The sequence below is a fragment of the Pungitius pungitius genome, chromosome 15, assembly GCF_949316345.1.
Source record: "Pungitius pungitius chromosome 15, fPunPun2.1, whole genome shotgun sequence".
Lineage (NCBI taxonomy): Eukaryota > Metazoa > Chordata > Actinopteri > Perciformes > Gasterosteidae > Pungitius > Pungitius pungitius.
This window is the reverse complement of record NC_084914.1, coordinates 4,332,849-4,351,272: the sequence shown is the minus strand read 5'-3', so window position 1 is coordinate 4,351,272 and position 18,424 is coordinate 4,332,849. Positions and strand designations below refer to the sequence as shown.

Below are 18,424 nucleotides of genomic sequence, written 5' to 3'. Positions count from 1 at the left end.
ATTTTGTATCTTGGGGCCATATTATTGTAAAAAATAACATTCTCATGAACAATTGTTTTAAAAGTTTAATGCAAGTTGCATCTTAAAAGATTAGTTATGCAAAAATAATGCATTGTGCCCCTTCTACAGCTTGAAATGTAATTACAATGTACAAATTAATGATTTAATAAACCTTGTCTTATTGAGTTAGTGTTGCTTCCATATTCACTGATAGGTTTGGAGTTCTTCCATTTAAAAAGAGCACAGCCTCAAAGTAGAATTCAAACCCACCCAGAAACCTGGGTACACAGGCTGGCCAAACGTAGTCTTTACTTTATGGAGCAGCACCATCGTATCAGAGACGTTGTAGAAAGACAAAGTCCCGCCCCTGAAGTCCAGGTACACCCCGATCCTGCTGCAGCAGGTGGCGCCGACGGGCACCGGCTCCTTATTGTGCTGAAAGGAGCAGGCGGAGGGCGAGCAGTCCAGGCTCCACGACCTGGAGTTGTGCCCCAGCTTGCTGTCGCTCCCGCCTCCGCTGCGGCCCATGTTCTTGTAGCAGACGCCGACGGAAACCCCCCCGCTGCCGGCCCACTCCACCTCCCAGTAGCAGCGCCCGGCCATCCCGGCCCGGCCCAGCACCTGGGCCCAGCTGGTGAAGCGGTGCGGGTGGGCCGGGTAGGGCTGTGGCTCCGACCGCGTGCTCACGCCTCTGCGGCCGTCGGAGAAGCTGAGGTAGGGGTTGGCCGTGTCGGGGTCAAGGGTCACGTCGTTGGAATCTGGACAACAGTCGCGTTCCAACAGATGAGTCGTTTGGTTTCTTACGGCCCGGGTTTCGTCAAAAGAATTTCACTCACAGTGCAGAAAGTCGCCTCTCGTCTTTGGTTCCGAGGCGAATGGTGTGTCAACGTCTTTTGCTGTTGGACAAACATATTTAAAAAAATAAAATGTTTGTTTCAGCTGACGCTGCCCCCAAGAGTCCCACCTACCTTTCCTCTTTTCGGCGGTGCTTCGATTGCTGGTTTCCTTCAATGAAATCACTAGAAATTAAAGAACAAACACTCAATATTTACCTTTCACAAAACAAATCAGGTTTATGGTGATCACGTGCAAGGTGGATGACTCGCCTTTATCAGAGATCCTGTTGAATTCTCTGTCCAGGATTTCATCCAGACCGCCTTTGAGGTCCGCCAGGGCTGCTCTCGTTGTTTTATACATGGTGTACTGCAGGGCATCGGAGCTGGGCATCGCCGCCGCCGCCGGCCTCGCAGGGAAACTGAGAGACTTTATCTTCTGTGAGGCAGAAGATACAGTGGTATGAAAAAGTTTGGGCACCCCTGATCATTTTCAAGATTTTCCTTTATGTATCATTGGTTGTTCGGAACAGCAATTTCAATTAAATATATCATATATACGTATATCATCTATTTGCATCATTATTCTGATGTAGAACGTAACCACCAATTTGAGTTTCATGTTCCGCACCTGAAAGAATTGGACGTGGTCCTCGGTGCGAGAAATCCTCTCCAGCTCGGCGTCGGCCCTTCTGAGCTCGACGAGCTCCTTCTGGATCGTCTCCAGCAGCTCCTCCGCCTGACCGACAGCCGCTCTCTCCTGGACCCTCATCACCTCCGTCACCTCCATGCTCTGCTTCTCTATGGCGCGGATCAGCTTGGAGAAAACCCGCTCGCTCTCCTCCACCGCTGCCTCTGTGGAGTGCTGTGGACGATGACGATTTTCCATTAATACGGACGGTGGTCCTGCATAGGGGGGAGGGGGGAGGGGGGGTGGTGGTGTGTCATCCGTGAATTTAAAAGCTCCTGCAGTGAAGATACTCACCTTGATATATTTGACAAGATATCTCAGTTCCTTCTCGGTGTCCTTCAATTTCTGCACCGACTTCAAAGAGGCGTCTTGGAGTTTTTTCTAAGAGAATACAAAATATTAATATCACTGTGCAGCGCCCCCAGTCCAATGGGGTTTATTCACAGTTGACTTTACAATGAAAAAAAGGATTGAATTGCACAGGAAGGACTTTCGTCAAAAAAAAAAAACTGACTTTAGTAACATCAAAGCCCAAGATGTGGCTGCAGGACTACGTCACATCGTACATCTGTAAGACGTATCGTTACAGGTCTACTCTGTGTGTGTCAGAATTAGATGCCCTATAGTGTCTTTTTCAAAATCTAACGAACGCACTGAATGCATGGCAACAAACCACTTCCTGTTTCCATCAGGTGAACGACAGGTACAACACTGTGCAAAGATTGGAATACTTTTCATCTCTATGAAAATTGATAAATTTAACCATCCCATTTACTCAAGTACTGCAAGTACATTAATCCCTGGGGGAAATAAAGAGCCACACAACTGTATATTTAGTCATTTAAATGAGCACCGATAACAACCACAGCATCAAAGCTATGAGCAAATACATTTCATTATTATAATGCTACAGGGACCTTTTGTATTTTTTTGTACGTGTAAGTATGTTTGATGCAGCTCTCTTACTCAAGTATCTTGTACGTGATTTTTTTACTTAAGTCAAATATTTAAATAGTTCTTCCACCACCGCCCATTCAACCGCTAAAATAAGCCGGTGATGCACTATGAACATAATCAGGCTTATCTTCTCAGCACGGAAATAAGAAGTACCCTTTAAAATTAAAATACTTATTTTAAAAATAATGCCGTGCACGTGTAATATGTAAATCAAATAGAGAAAAATTGTGACACACGTGTATCTAGATAGACGAACGCACCTGTTGCGTTGCTCTCTCGTCCGCCGCGGGCACCGCGTCGTGGCCCCTGTGCCTCTCCTGGACACACTGGGAACACACGCACTGCTGGTCCGTGCGGCAGTACAGCCTCAGCGGCTTGTTGTGGTGCGCGCACCGCTTCCGCCTCGGCCGCTGCTCCCCGGCCGGAACCAACTCGTGGACCCTCCCCGGGAAGCGGTCTTCGTGGGCCCTCAGGTGAGCCGCGCAGTAAGACTCCGCGCACACGAGGCACGACCCGACGGCGTCGCGCTTCCTCGGCGTGCACGCGCCGCAGCTCGCCTCCTCCGCGCCGTTGAGCTCGGCCCGCCGGAACCTCTCCACCACCTCCCCGAGGACGGTGTTGCGACTCAGCAGCGGCCGGGGAGCGAACGCCTGGCGGCACTGCGGGCAGCTGTACGCGCCCTTCTGCTTGGGCCCGTCCCAGTAGTCCTCGATGCAGCGCAGGCAGTAGCTGTGCCCGCAGGGGATCGTCACCGGGTCCCGGAGGACCTCCAGGCACACCGAGCACCAGAACCGGTCTTGTTCAATCGAAATGGTCGCCGCTGCCATTTCCCTCCTCCTCTTCCCCCCTACCACCACCACCACCACCTCGCGCGCAGCCGAGCCGAGAGTGGTGGGCGTGGCCGACAGGTGCGCCGATGACGTCTTCTCTCTGGTTTCACCTGCTGGGGAGGGTAAAGCCTCCTGAGCAAAGAACCGCCGACTGTTCACGAAGAACCACCTCGCTCCGCTAATGGTTCGATGCGCAGCATTTTGAACAAAAGCCCCAGTTTGTGTGTTTGTGTGCGCGCAGTCAACCTGTTTTTCCACATTCTACACAAAGCCTGCATGGAAACAAGAGTCTAGTGTGTACAGGTGCACTTGTTTTTGTTTTTAATGTCAGCAATTCAAAAGTCCCAATATGTTATTACACAAATAAAGCAAAATTACTGTTTTGTTTTAGTTAAAACATTTTAAAAAGTACAATCTTGTTAAAGAAAATACTAAAATGTGTTAGACAATTTCTTTTCAAATACTGAAATAAGATGCAAGTCTGGGCTGCCTAATACTCTCAGTTAATTCAGTGCTACAAAATCCAAGGTCCATGTTCAGCTGATTGGTTAAAAACGCAACATCTAAATTAATACCATAGAATAAATAATTAAAAATACAATTAAGTACAGATTTGTGTGAGAAAAGCACTGAGGTATAATGCCATTCTGCAGGTGCATGTGAAATGTTGACTTTGATGTCCACTGCAGGGCTACTTCCTCCTCGGGTGAGAGCGCCGCTGAAGGTGCCTCTGTCTGGATCCTGAGGAGAGTTTAGTGCCTGGTCAGACAGAACAGGAATTATTTGTAACATGTTGCCTTCTTAATTACACATCAGCATTAACAGTCCGGTGAGATAAGATGGATATTCTGTGGCCTCTTTAGTGTTTGGGATACTTCAAATCCATATGCTGCTAATACGTGTTTATCGTTGTACTAAATAAATAGATCAATGCAGAACTATTATTTGTAAATAATGTATTTTTACAGTGTAAAAGATCTCAATACTTCTTCCTTAAATGCAGGGTTTATGTTAAATTTACTGACTTAATATACACTCACCGGCCACTTTATTAGGTACACCTGTCCAACTGCTCGTTAACACTTAATTTCTAAGCAGCCAATCACATGGCGGCAACTCAGTGCATTTAGGCATGTAGACATTGTCAAGACAATCTCCTGCAGTTCAAACCGAGCATCAGTATGGGGAAGAAAGGTGATTTGAGTGACTTTGAACGTGGCATGATTGTTGGTGCCAGAAGGGCTGGTCTGAGTATTTCAGAAACTGCTAATCTACTGGGATTTTCACGCACAACCATCTCTAGGGTTTACAGAGAATGGTCCGAAAAAGAAAAAACATCCAGTGAGCGGCAGTTCTGTGGGCGGAAATGCCTTGTTGATGCCAGAGGTCAGAGGAGAATGGCCAGACTGGTTCGAGCTGATAGAAGGGCAACAGTGACTCAAATAACCACCCGTTACAACCAAGGTGGGCATAAGAGCATCTCTGAACGCACAGTACGTCCAACTTTGAGGCAGATGGGCTACAGCAGCAGAAGACCACACCGGGTGCCACTCCTTTCAGCTAAGAACAGGAAACTGAGGCTACAATTTGCACAAGCTCATCGAAATTGGACAATAGAAGATTGGAAAAACGTTGCCTGGTCTGATGAGTCTCGATTTCTGCTGCGACATTCGGATGGTAGGGTCAGAATTTGGCGTCTACAACATGAAAGCATGGATCCATCCTGCCTTGTATCAACGGTTCAGGCTGGTGGTGGTGGTGTCATGGTGTGGGGAATATTTTCTTGGCACTCTTTGGGCCCCTTGGTACCAATTGAGCATCGTTGCAACGCCACAGCCTACCTGAGTATTGTTGCTGACCATGTCCATCCCTTTATGACCACAATGTACCCAACTTCTGATGGCTACTTTCAGCAGGATAAAGCGCCATGTCATAAAGCTGGAATCATCTCAGACTGGTTTCTTGAACATGACAATGAGTTCGCTGTACTCAAATGGCCTCCACAATCACCAGATCTCAATCCAATAGAGCATCTTTGGGATGTGGTGGAACGGGAGATTCGCATCATGGATGTGCAGCCGACAAATCTGCGGCAACTGTGTGATGCCATCATGTCAATATGGACCAAACTCCCTGAGGAATGCTTCCAGCACCTTGTTGAATCTATGCCACGAAGAATTGAGGCAGTTCTGAAGGCAAAAGGGGTCCAACCCGTTACTAGCATGGGGTACCTAATAAAGTGGCCGGTGAGTGTACAATAATGATTATTTTCCCCCATTCATTATATGAATATTTGTAAAATAATTGGCCTTTGGGGTTCTCTTTTAAGAGGGTTTGTGAACACAGTTTAATGGTTAAATACCTGTAGATTTTGATAAAAGCTTTATTTACCAAGTGGTGAGAAGGCAAAGGTGGGCACAGAAGGTCCGGGCGGGAGAAACGGGTTGAGAGGGTTCACGGGACTTTGGTCTAGGCCAGTTAGAGGGATCCCAACACTTTGGTTCAGCCCGGCCTCAGGGGTCACTGACAGCGCAAACAGAACAAACAACGTTACGTTAGCATTTTAATCCTCGATAGCATGGTATCAAAGTGTGAATAACATCAATGTGAAGCAGTGTGGAAGGATGGCAATGAAACGCAAGTATTAAACAAGGATTTAAATGTATTGCTCTCATGTTGCATGTTTGTTGGTGCTAGTTGATAAATGCCTCACACATTGCCAAGTGTATTTGGGGTGTTAAACATATTAAATTATATTCTAAAAAAGGATAACAGGCAGTTTTACACTCACGTAGTGTTGCTTCCATTTGTACTGCTGATTCAACATCGTCGATCAGCGTAGTGTCCAGCGGTACAGCAGGATTTGAAGGACCAACAATCACTATATCTCTCACTGCAGAAGAGAGAGAAAAAAAATCACACAGTTGACACGACATCTTTTCAACCGGATAAACACACAAACTGACAAAAACGCACTTTGTAGCCACCTTTCTCGTAGATGCTGACGAATCCTCCCTGGCAGACCTCCTGCAACAGTCCTTTAAAATCTGCCACAGCCGTCATCACCGGGCCGAAGGTGAGGTTGGGGTCAACAGTGACCAAAGGCAACGGCGACAGCACAGGGGGAGCACGCAGAGACTGACAGCTCTGGAATAACAGACAAAAAGACAATGAGTTGGAGTTGAGTCAATAAAATCTGCCCGTTTGGTTTTCAGTGCTGGAGGAAGGATTCATAGCCTTCACTTAAGTAAAAGTAGTCACACCACACTATTCAAATATACGTCATTTAAAGTATAAATATAATGTACACAGGTATTATCTTAAATATCAGATACATAAAACGTCAAAAGAACTAATAATCCAAAAAAGTACTTTCCTGTAGAATAAAAGTTAATAATTGAATTTCCCACAAAAGTGAAAAAGATCTGTGGGTAACAAGAATATACTAAATATATTACGAAATACATACTATTTGGAATCGTCTAAACTACAAACAAGTCCGTAATTTGAAATAGAAGAAAAATGCATTTTTGCTTTATAATTCTGAAGTATTAAAAAGGAACCCAAATTAAAATAACATAATTAAACTAGATAACACTATTGCGGTTATGACTCTAAACAATTGTGCACTAAATGAGACATATGATATGTGACTTATGATGATGTCACTTGCAGGTAAAATCTTCATTTACATGCATCAATGTATTAAAGTAAAAAGCACCACACTTTGTACCTGAAGGAAGCGGACGTGGTCCTCGGTGTGGGACAGTTTGTCCAATTCCTCCTCGTTCTTCTTCAGCTCGGCGATGTCCTTCTGGATCTTCTCCAGCAGCTTCTCGGCCTGACTCACGGCCGCCTTTTCCTGCGCGTTGATCAGCTCCCTCACCTCGAACCGCTTCAGCTCCATCGACCGGATGAGTTCGGTGAAGACGGCGTCGCTCTCCGCGGCGGCCACCCGGGCAGAACGCTGCGGGGTGGGGATTCACTATGTAGTGATGTACTGAATTCATGTCAGACCACGCAGGTTGGAACTCACAGAGAGGGAGAAAATGGCTTGTCTGATCTCCTGGGCTCCCTTTTCCCTTTGATGGATCCTCAGATGAGAGCTTTGCTTCATGTCGGCGAGCTGACCCTGAGGAAGACACCGCATTTCATTTAATGGAGAATTGAGTATACGCGTCGCTTCATTACGACAACAAGAGAGAGACAGGCTTTTAAAACCAGTGTAGTAAATCACCAACTGTTACTGAATGGAAACAGAGACTGAAGCAGATTTGTTTGATGGAAAAAATGACTGCATCATTACAACTGAAAACTGACCTTTTTATCCAGAGATGGCACATGGATAAAGAATATTTAAATTTATAAATGATATGGCTATGGTATTGTGTCTGTTGAGATGTAGTGATTCATATTAGATGCCGTAAGATATATATGTATGTACACAGTATATATTTTTATTATAATTATCTTTGTTTTTTTAGCCCTAGTCTCAGATAATGTTCCTTGTTTTTGTTCTGTGAAAAAATATAAATAAAAAGTTCAAAAAAATAATAAGCGTACAATTTCCAAAAGACCATAAGGACGGTTTAAGATGAGTGAGATTTATTAAACTATTTATGCAACTTTTAATGTGCAAATGAATAAAAGACCTAATACATGGTCTACAAATATATACATTTATTTATGAGTGCTATAAAAACATTATGTATAAGCATTGTGAATATCCCCTGTGCTTGTTTTATACTGGTCCATTAAGACCACAGCAGACCAGACCAACAACGCTTAGCATCACAAACATCACCTTTTGAATGTCCTCACTAATTTAAGGAGACCGAGGTCAAAGGTCCGTTTAACTGATCACTGATCAGCAGCCCGTTGTCTGGTATCGATTACCTGCCTGTGTTGGATCTCGGCCTCGGCCAGCACCGTGTCGTGGCCCTTGTGCTCGTCCGTCAGACACAGGTAGCAGATGCACTGCTTGTCGGTGCGGCAGTACACCTCCAGCAGCTTGTCGTGGCGGCCGCAGATGGTCTCTCGGAGCTTCTGGGAGGCGGCCACCAGCTTGTGCTTCTTGAAAGCAGCGGACTCGTAGTGCGGCTGCAGGTGGACCTCGCAGTAGGAGGCCAGGCACACCAGGCAGGACTTCACCGCTTTGTTTTTCCTTCCCGTGCACACGTCACACTCCACGTCGTCGGCCTCGGCGAAATTTTGACCCGCGGCCGACGTCGTGGTCGCCGTCGTCGCGGTGGCGGCGGTGACGGCGGCATCTTGGAGTCCCGTCTTCTTGAATTTCTCCACCACGTCGGCCAACATGGTGTTCCGGGCGAGCACCGGCCTCGGGGTGAAGTTGTGGCGGCACTGCGGGCAGACGAAGACCCCGAGGTAGTCGTCCTGGTCCCAGTAGTTCTGGATACAGACCGAGCAGTAGCTGTGGCCGCAGGGGATGGTCACGGGGTCCCGGAGCACGTCCAGACACACCGAACAGTTGAACTGGTCCTTGTCCAGAACCAGACCGGCTTGAGCCATCGTGAAAAGAAGGAAAAAACCCGCTGAAGCTGGTGTAGAAAATGAGCGTATAGCCACGAAACTGAAACGGAGGCACAGCGGCCGCTTTGTTTACAGGAAGTGGGAGCGTGGCCAGGGAGCCATTACCGGAAGCTGATGCGGGGAATTTAATCTTTAAAAAACGTAATTTCAAAATAATGTAATATAAATTGTATGACATTAAAAACGCTGTAATCACTCATAGTATGACATTCTCTTTTTTGTAAGCTATTAGTGTTTGTTTATATATATATATATATGCTACCATACTTAAATATGCAAGTACTTTAAACTAGGAGGCTACTTCCGGTTTCTGCTACTTGACTCAGCTGGAGTGCAGTTTTTTTTTTTAAAGATCCGATTCAGATTCTTAACACGAAATACACTCACCGGCCACTTTATTAGGTACCCCATGCTAGTAACGGGTTGGACCCCCTTTTGCCTTCAGAACTGCCTCAATTCTTCGTGGCATAGATTCAACAAGGTGCTGGAAGCATTCCTCAGGGAGTTTGGTCCATATTGACATGATGGCATCACACAGTTGCCGCAGATTTGTCGGCTGCACATCCATGATGCGAATCTCCCGTTCCACCACATCCCAAAGATGCTCTATTGGATTGAGATCTGGTGATTGTGGAGGCCATTTGAGTACAGCGAACTCATTGTCATGTTCAAGAAACCAGTCTGAGATGATTCCAGCTTTATGACATGGCGCATTATCCTGCTGAAAGTAGCCATCAGAAGTTGGGTACATTGTGGTCATAAAGGGATGGACATGGTCAGCAACAATACTCAGGTAGGCTGTGGCGTTGCAACGATGCTCAATTGGTACCAAGGGGCCCAAAGAGTGCCAAGAAAATATTCCCCACACCATGACACCACCTCCACCAGCCTGAACCGTTGATACAAGGCAGGGTGGATCCATGCTTTCATGTTGTAGACGCCAAATTCTGACCCTACCATCCGAATGTCGCAGCAGAAATTGAGACTCATCAGACCAGGCAACGTTTTTCCAATCTTCTATTGTCCAATTTCGATGAGCTTGTGCAAATTGTAGCCTCAGTTTCCTGTTCTTAGCTGAAAGGAGTGGCACCCGGTGTGGTCTTCTGCTGCTGTAGCCCATCTGCCTCAAAGTTCGACGTACTGTGCGTTCAGAGATGCTCTTATGCCCACCTTGGTTGTAACGGGTGGTTATTTGAGTCACTGTTGCCCTTCTATCCGCTCGAACCAGTCTGGCCATTCTCCTCTGACCTCTGGCATCAACAAGGCATTTCTGCCCACAGAACTGCCGCTCACTGGATGTTTTTTCTTTTTCGGACCATTCTCTGTAAACCCTAGAGATGTTTGTGCGTGAAAATCCCAGTAGATTAGCAGTTTCTGAAATACTCAGACCAGCCCTTCTGGCACCAACAATCATGCCACGTTCAAAGTCACTCAAATCACCTTTCTTCCCCATACTGATGCTCGGTTTGAACTGCAGGAGATTGTCTTGACAATGTCTACATGCCTAAATGCACTGAGTTGCCGCCATGTGATTGGCTGCTTAGAAATTAAGTGTTAACGAGCAGTTGGACTGGTGTACCTAATAAAGTGGCCGGTGAGTGTACATAACAATGTATTATTTATCAGCTCTTCTTTCACCAGCTGCAATATTAAAGTTTGTTTTTTTTAGAGGGAATGTTTTCTAAAAGAAGTACTTCCTCCACTACTTGTAATACGTGACGAATGTTAATGATGTAAATAGTTATACGTGACGAATATTAATTATGTACACTCACCGGCCACTTTATTAGGTACCCCATGCTAGTAACGGGTTGGACCCCCTTTTGCCTTCAGAACTGCCTCAATTCTTCGTGGCATAGATTCAACAAGGTGCTGGAAGCATTCCTCAGGGAGTTTGGTCCATATTGACATGATGGCATCACACAGTTGCCGCAGATTTGTCGGCTGCACATCCATGATGCGAATCTCCCGTTCCACCACATCCCAAAGATGCTCTATTGGATTGAGATCTGGTGATTGTGGAGGCCATTTGAGTACAGCGAACTCATTGTCATGTTCAAGAAACCAGTCTGAGATGATTCCAGCTTTATGACATGGCGCATTATCCTGCTGAAAGTAGCCATCAGAAGTTGGGTACATTGTGGTCATAAAGGGATGGACATGGTCAGCAACAATACTCAGGTAGGCTGTGGCGTTGCAACGATGCTCAATTGGTACCAAGGGGCCCAAAGAGTGCCAAGAAAATATTCCCCACACCATGACACCACCACCACCAGCCTGAACCGTTGATACAAGGCAGGATGGATCCATGCTTTCATGTTGTAGACGCCAAATTCTGACCCTACCATCCGAATGTCGCAGCAGAAATCGAGACTCATCAGACCAGGCAACGTTTTTCCAATCTTCTATTGTCCAATTTCGATGAGCTTGTGCAAATTGTAGCCTCAGTTTCCTGTTCTTAGCTGAAAGGAGTGGCACCCGGTGTGGTCTTCTGCTGCTGTAGCCCATCTGCCTCAAAGTTGGACGTACTGTGCGTTCAGAGATGCTCTTATGCCCACCTTGGTTGTAACGGGTGGTTATTTGAGTCACTGTTGCCCTTCTATCAGCTCGAACCAGTCTGGCCATTCTCCTCTGACCTCTGGCATCAACAAGGCATTTCCGCCCACAGAACTGCCGCTCACTGGATGTTTTTTCTTTTTCGGACCATTCTCTGTAAACCCTAGAGATGGTTGTGCGTGAAAATCCCAGTAGATTAGCAGTTTCTGAAATACTCAGACCAGCCCTTCTGGCACCAACAATCATGCCACGTTCAAAGTCACTCAAATCACCTTTCTTCCCCATACTGATGCTCGGTTTGAACTGCAGGAGATTGTCTTGACAATGTCTACATGCCTAAATGCACTGAGTTGCCGCCAGGTGATTGGCTGCTTAGAAATTAAGTGTTAACGAGCAGTTGGACAGGTGTACCTAATAAAGTGGCCGGTGAGTGTAAATAGAGAGTTACAAAAACAAGTGTTGGTACCTCAAAACATAAGTGGCACAAGCTATCGCTGAATAGCAAGCGCTCAAAAAACATCACACATTCACTTTCAAACGCATTTAATTCAAAATGCCTTTAAATAATAAACACAATAAATAAAGTTTGGTACATTAACTAATTTCAATATATCATAAATAATGTGAGGAAAAAGGGAGAGTGATTATCTTCAGACTTCAATAAATGAAGCAGGATTTTCAGTGTATGAACAACATACATAACAGGCTGGATATACATCTTAAACAATTCATTTGAATTTCTTCATTTGGAGCAATACATTACTTTGGTCACAAAATAAAGCTTTGATGCATAAAAAGGGAACGTTTCAGATTTAAAAAGGTCAAGCATGATCCCACATTAGTGTTCACCATGCGATGCAGGTTTTGGAAAGTTGCCAGCAACCTCAAGTTACCATTTGCTTATTCTGTCATTTGATAATGGGCACTCCCTCTCAAAGTTACACACAATTTAAATCAGTAATCCCACCCTTCATAAGCATCTATTATACAGTCTGTAAAACTGTATTGATCAAAACCATCGAATTATCCCTTTAGATTGTTAACAGGAATTATTTCCTTGGGTTACTTTGTGCAAAATGCTGATGGCAATGTTATAACAATTGACAGTACATGGTGTCCATTCAATATTTCATGACACCTTTTTTTGTAAGTTATAATTCTTTGCAATTATAGCTGTAAACTATGGCTAATCAAGAGCAACAGGCACAAATAAAATCTGTTTGTTTTAGAACATGCATTTATGTCAGTGGAAGAATAACTTTTTACCCTACATGCTTTTCTAAAGTTATTTTGCTAAAATGAAATTGACAATGTCTAAAGCCGGTTACTAAGCCACTAGGATAAAGCTACTTTCTTGCGTCACTTTATCCTGAGAGAACTATCAATATGATCCCAATGCACATACATTTTAAAATGCAAAATACCTTTATAGTTTAAGTTTTCATACATGTTCAAGTTCAGCATTTCTGTTCACATCAAAACGTAAATACACAGAAGAAAGGATCAACACAAAAACAGCTAAATGGAATCTTTAAGTCAACTACAAAAAAATACTACGGCGTCAACTGTGTGTGTATGTATGTGTTCTGTATATGTGTGCAATGTAAATTATATGTAGACCTACACTCAAGAAGACCCAAGGTGTCATGGTGCGAGGCTTCACTTATTCTTCTCTTCCAGTCCACTCTCTGCTCTCAGAGCCTGGCTGCTGGCTGAGATGAAGCTGATCCAGTGTTTGAGGTCTTCAGGAAATTCCGGGCAGTCGATCTGCACCCAGAAAGACAATGACTAGAAACAACCAAGTCGAATACAGCCACAGACCAGAGCTCAAACGATTGGTCAATAGATAAAGACTTAAACTGGGAAATGGTTTGATCATTTAGTTTTTGTCACGGTCACAACCATTTAAAAAAAAAAGAAATTCCAACAGACAAACATACAAGGAAAACTCTCATTGGTTGCAACCATGTTACATTATCATTTTTCCAGCTGTCGCTCACCTTCCTTTTGCAGACAAACTCAAGAATGCTCTCCGGGCTGCAGTGCACCACATTCTGCCTGCAGAGCATCACCGCGGACACAAAACCATCTTTCTTGGACACAAAGCGCTGCTCGATGTAAAACGCCTTCTCATCCCATCCCACAATTTTGGTCCGAATCTCAAAAGCCTCTCGGAAGGCCAGGGAGCGTCGGTACCGGATGGTGGACGCCCCTACCACCAACCTGGCCCCCAGTTTCCAGGAGGCCATGAACAGCCCGTTTCGCATGTAATGGTGAAAGCGGGCAAAGTCACACTCCCTTAGATATCGGGAGTTGTTCATGTGGCCCATGTAGTCCAGATCGTGGGGAAGGACCGTGCCATCGATGCTTTGCTCGGCAAGCATATCCCGAACTCTGGGTTGGAACCAAGCCTGGATGAACACATGGGCCCCTCGTAGGAAGTACCATACATCCAGAGTGCAGAAGAGCAGGAGCAGGGCACCGAGCACCAACAGCAACATCTCTCTGGAACAGTCCAAAGGAGAAGAAAGATTCCTTCAAAAGATATACGAAAGTAAAATGTATACAAATAGAATTAGAATTAAATTGAAAACTATAGCAACATATTTGGTTTAAAATTGCAAGGTAAAGGGACAAGTTGTTGTAGCGTGCAGGGTCACCAAGTTCATGTTAGCATACAGTATACTGGGCTGATATATATATATATAAATAAAGGAGATCTTGTGCTTATTACCCGGTTTTTAAATTGTATTTTAGGTTCCCACTACATGTTAAAAAAAACGCATCAATGTTCACCTTCTGCTGATATTATTCTCACACGCAGCAACATAAATAGACTGGGAGACATTGACAATGTTTACATTTGAATTAAAAAAATGTTTTATAATTTAAGAAATAACATGAATATTTCACTTCATACAAAATGGATCCTTCAATTAAAGATACTCAATGTACATTCGGAAGTATATTATAAATATTACATATGAAACAAAATGAGTTAAATATTACAATAATATGGTATTATTTAACAAATAATAGGATATAATAGATGTTTTAGCACAGCAACATAGCATGGAGTTATTAGTTGGTTAGTAAATAATTTTATATTCATTATAAATATAAAGTAATCCCACATTTAACAAATATTTCATTAAAATGTTTCCTAAATTCACGACAACATTTAACATTAACGAAATGCAACTTTGACCTCACCAATGTCAGTACAACCGAGTGGGAAACAAGCTCTATCTGGTGTCGGGCTATTCCTTCACACGTTGTCGTGATATTGTAGCTGCATTACGGGAGGATCGCATCCCCGCTGTCACCCCATCTACTTCACCCCGGACCGCGTCGTTTGCGACAGACGCAGCGCGGACCTGCTGCTGCTGTGGCAGCAGGTTAGCTTAGCCGCTAGCTACCAGCCGTGGGTGGCCTTGCGGAACCGAGACCACTACTCCTGATGTGCGTGGAAGACGCAGTTCGTTTCTCTCGAGTTTTTTCCTCGCCGTGGGAATTCAAACAGACAACCGCAAACACGGCGGCGTTGCGCTGCGTCGCTGTAGAACTTACCGTGCGTCCAGAAGAGAGCGCTACCATCGGATGCGTTTCAACTTTAAAAAAAAGAGACCGGTAGAATGAATGAAGATAACTTCCGGGTGTGTGACGTCACTCGGTTCTTCCTTTTTGAGGGTTTAACGCAGCGGTGCGTCATTGCCATCGTGTGTTAAGTTACTCGACTTCTATAGTTGAAAATGTTTCCTTATCCGCATGTACAGATTGTAATGCTCTAATCATTCTTTTTTTTTTTTTTTTATATATCAAAAGAGCATTTTTGAATGCGTCCATACGCATAGTGAAGGCACACAAGTGCAATAGTATTTCAAAATCTGTTTTTATTGCTGCCGTAATACACAAAGATTCACTTTATACCATTATAATACTTGATCATTACTGAAAGAGAAATCCAGTTTCAGCCTCACCAGTGATAGTTCTTCAGTGCTGACCCGTATTCAGTTGCAAGTAAAGCTTTCATTTTGATGTGTAAAAGGCACAAGTGTGTTCAAATCAAGTCACTGTTAACAGAAGACAAATGTGTTCTTTTAATCCCAAGCAGGTCAACTAGCTGTCACACAAAGAGCCAAACCTAAAGCTTTCCCACGCAATTTCTCATTTGTTCTTCTCGTCTAGTCCACTCTCGGCTCTGAGGGCCTGGCTGCTGGCGGAGATGAAGTTGACCCAGTGCTGAAGGTCCTCAGGAAACTCCGGGCACTCCACCTGCAAGCAGCACGACCATGACTCAATGTTAATTTTCCAGTATTGGGCAAAAGTGTTGAAGTGCAGAGTTGAAATCACACTGCAAAAAGTTGATTCAACTCTTCCAGAGTCAATTGTACGAAAGAGCTGGAGTCATCATCCAGTGTCAAGATCAGATTCATTTGCAACACTTAGTAAAGTTAAATTAACACTTTGATTGGATTGAAATGTAACCGCAGAGTGTCACACTTCTTGGTAGCAGAATATGTTGCAAGGGTTAGAGAGGGTGCACAAGGAACCACTGGGTTGTTGGTTCAAAGCCTGGCTTACCCATGTCCCAGTGCAAAGTGTCCCTGGGCGATACATGTAACCCTGAATTGCTCCCCGGGCTAAAATGTAAACTCCATCTGTTAAAAATGCAACATAAATTGCTTTAGATAAAAGCATCAGCTAAATAACGTTTTATTCAACACTGAGCAGATATATTTTGACACTTATTCCGAGTTAAATTCACTCCGTTGAGTGTTGATTTGGTGTTGAGAAGCTAACGCTTGAGTATTGTTAAATTTCAACCATAGAAAGAGTTAAAGAGTTAAAATTAACGTGTTACATTGACACTGTGGAGTGTGGACCCCATGGGACACTTTAAAAGTGTTAAAATGAACTCCAATAGTGTTAATTTGAGTGAGTGCTTTTTGCTGTGTAATCAAAGATGTGCAATCGACCACGTGTGTGCGCTCTCCGTTCCTTACCTTCCGCTTGCACAGGTGCTGCATGATCTTGTCCGGGCTGCTGCGCACGACGCTCTGCTTGCAGTACATGACGGCACACACCAGACCGTCCCTTGTCGACACGAACCTCTGCTCCAGGAAGAAGGCCTTGTCATCCCAGGTGACGACGCGGCTCCGCAGCTCGTAGCCCTCGCCTATGCGGAGGGCCCGGCGGTAGCGGATGGTGGTGGCCCCCACCACCATTGACGCTTTGAGCGCTCGCAGCGCCTTGAGCACCCCGTTGCGCGCGTAGAGAGAGAAGCGGGCAAAGTCGCACTCCCGGAGGTAACGGGCGTTGTTCATGTGGCACATGTCAATGTCCCGGGGGGAGACCCGGCCCGTTTGGATCTGCTCCGCTGTGACGTCCCAGATCGGCGGCTGGAACCAGGCCCGCGCGACCACAGCGGCTACCCGCAGGAAGTACCACACGTCCAGGGTACAGATGAGAGCCAGCAGGGCAACGAGCGCCCACAGCAGCCACCACATCTCTGTGGAGGAAAGGGGGAACGCGGCACACGAGCCGAGGGGAAGCTGTGGATTAGTTTGAAGTGTGGATGCAACTCTGAAAACAAGCTGAAAGCAAAAGGCATCATCGTTATGGTGAATGTTAATTATTTGATAGCAAGTACTCATGTTACCTTCCATTTAAGAAAATGGAGGTAAGATCCTTACGGTTGTTCGATGTTTAATTTGAATGCCATCATGTTTTAGCTTTAGATAACTTTTATTGAATGCCAAATTCTTTATTTATCGTATGTATTATGCTAAAGACTCACTTGTGAATGAGACCAGTGATTTATGTTTAAAGTGACCAATATTTCTCACCCTTTACGCAGACATTTAATGATTTAAATTTAAAGTATCCGACCAACATGAGAGAATAGCAGTGTGAACTAAAAAACCTGCAGTATATTGGTGTGTTTTAACAGGTTTGATGTTGCATGATGTGATGCATCACGTTACAGAATCAGATTTAATTCCGATGCACGGGTTCAAATACAAGGAACGAACCCAGTTTTATTACCAAGAATAGACCAGATTCTTCTTCTGTGCACGAGCAGTGACGCGTGCACATTTCAATAGCATATTCATGCATTTAAAAGGCTCCAACAATCAACAGAGTCAATACTTAATGGAAACAACATGAACTGCGCATTCCAGACGCGTTGAGATTCAACACGACTCGATCGGATCGACCGGAGGGGGGAACGTTAACCGGTTCTTCTGGAAGGGCAGGTGTTGCCTCTCAAGAGTACGAGAACAAAAAGGAAAAGACGAGCCCATTTTAAAGCAACTAAATTACCAAACGTCGATCCCCGGCCCCCTATTACTACATACGAGGCGATCATTGATGAATGGAATACCAGTTTAGATAGTCATGAAACGTTACTTTTGGGACACCGGTGTCAGTGTGTTGGTCCGAAACATTAGTCGCACAGTACGATTTGAAAACTGAGGGCACTGTGCAGGTCAGAAGTAAAAACGACCTGTTGATATCACGTTAAGTTAGCGTCGATAGTTCAATCCGACTTTACGGCGAACGTAAACAAACGTAACGTTGCAAGGAGATGCCAATAATCAAGAGGGAGTTTCAGGTGTGCTTTACCTGCTGTGTTCAATCAGATCTGCTAACTCTGCAGCATTGAGTCAAATCCGGAAAGCTAGCGTGCATTATTGACATACTACCGGATGCAGAATTCAAAATAAAAGTAAGAATAGCTTAGGCGGTTAGAGGTTTCAAACGGGAACAAGGCGTGCCAACACGAATGCTTGTATTTGAAAAGGAATCGATTTAGACGGTTACTTAATCACACTTAACCTTTGTTGTTCTGGACCAACACGGCGTTTAAAAAAAAGGTTTCTTAATTCAAGGAAATTTATTTTGAAGAGCAGTTCATTTCCCCTTGTTTGAGAAGTGACGTAGAGGCTGAATTTGGGTCTGTGATTGGTCACGTGGCCCCGTAGCAAGGAGAGCTCAGAGAC

At 44.7% G+C, this 18,424-nt stretch overlaps 4 protein-coding genes across 11 annotated transcripts; all 4 read right to left on the bottom strand.

Moving 5' to 3' along the window:
* Window positions 1–47: 47 nt before the first annotated feature.
* On the bottom strand, window positions 48–3,357 carry LOC119208067 (E3 ubiquitin/ISG15 ligase TRIM25-like). 3 transcript variants are annotated; one of them, XM_037457748.2, is made up of 7 exons: window positions 2,742–3,357; window positions 1,819–1,905; window positions 1,465–1,698; window positions 1,107–1,272; window positions 969–1,019; window positions 837–896; window positions 48–758 (listed from the first exon to the last, which is right to left on the bottom strand). In XM_037457748.2, the coding sequence occupies exons 1-7, from the start codon at window positions 3,306–3,308 to the stop codon at window positions 232–234; spliced, it is 1,692 nt and encodes a 563-aa protein (XP_037313645.2). In that variant the 5' UTR covers window positions 3,309–3,357; the 3' UTR covers window positions 48–231. The 3 variants fall into 3 exon arrangements, with proteins under 3 accessions (XP_037313645.2, XP_062413959.1, XP_062413958.1); XM_062557975.1 differs by having other exon boundaries at window positions 837–909; window positions 970–1,019; XM_062557974.1 differs by having other exon boundaries at window positions 837–1,019.
* A 243-nt stretch (window positions 3,358–3,600) lies between these two features.
* ftr67 (finTRIM family, member 67) lies at window positions 3,601–9,048 on the bottom strand. 3 transcript variants are annotated; one of them, XM_037457751.2, is made up of 7 exons: window positions 8,208–9,042; window positions 7,348–7,443; window positions 7,045–7,278; window positions 6,299–6,458; window positions 6,103–6,204; window positions 5,703–5,834; window positions 3,601–4,052 (listed from the first exon to the last, which is right to left on the bottom strand). In XM_037457751.2, exons 1-7 carry the CDS (start codon window positions 8,838–8,840, stop codon window positions 4,003–4,005), a joined length of 1,407 nt encoding a protein of 468 aa, XP_037313648.2. In that variant the 5' UTR covers window positions 8,841–9,042; the 3' UTR covers window positions 3,601–4,002. The 3 variants fall into 3 exon arrangements, with proteins under 3 accessions (XP_037313648.2, XP_037313646.2, XP_037313649.1); XM_037457749.2 differs by having other exon boundaries at window positions 3,601–4,070; window positions 8,208–9,041; XM_037457752.2 differs by lacking the exons at window positions 3,601–4,052; window positions 5,703–5,834 and having other exon boundaries at window positions 6,288–6,458; window positions 8,208–9,048.
* A 2,895-nt stretch (window positions 9,049–11,943) lies between these two features.
* si:ch73-52e5.2 (protein THEM6) lies at window positions 11,944–15,082 on the bottom strand. 3 transcript variants are annotated; one of them, XM_037457768.2, is made up of 3 exons: window positions 14,988–15,082; window positions 13,418–13,922; window positions 11,944–13,184 (listed from the first exon to the last, which is right to left on the bottom strand). In XM_037457768.2, exons 2-3 carry the CDS (start codon window positions 13,916–13,918, stop codon window positions 13,077–13,079), a joined length of 609 nt encoding a protein of 202 aa, XP_037313665.1. In that variant the 5' UTR covers window positions 13,919–13,922; window positions 14,988–15,082; the 3' UTR covers window positions 11,944–13,076. The 3 variants fall into 3 exon arrangements, with proteins under 3 accessions (XP_037313665.1, XP_037313666.1, XP_037313667.1); XM_037457769.2 differs by having other exon boundaries at window positions 13,418–13,952; window positions 14,988–15,075; XM_037457770.2 differs by lacking the exon at window positions 14,988–15,082 and adding an exon at window positions 14,631–14,957.
* A 216-nt stretch (window positions 15,083–15,298) lies between these two features.
* On the bottom strand, window positions 15,299–18,139 carry LOC119209931 (protein THEM6-like). Of its 2 annotated transcripts, none has more exons than XM_037459581.2 (3): window positions 18,048–18,139; window positions 16,424–16,929; window positions 15,299–15,692 (listed from the first exon to the last, which is right to left on the bottom strand). In XM_037459581.2, the coding sequence occupies exons 2-3, from the start codon at window positions 16,925–16,927 to the stop codon at window positions 15,585–15,587; spliced, it is 612 nt and encodes a 203-aa protein (XP_037315478.1). In that variant the 5' UTR covers window positions 16,928–16,929; window positions 18,048–18,139; the 3' UTR covers window positions 15,299–15,584. The 2 variants fall into 2 exon arrangements, with proteins under 2 accessions (XP_037315478.1, XP_062413933.1); XM_062557949.1 differs by having other exon boundaries at window positions 16,424–17,014; window positions 18,048–18,088.
* Between the last annotated feature and the right edge of the window lie 285 nt (window positions 18,140–18,424).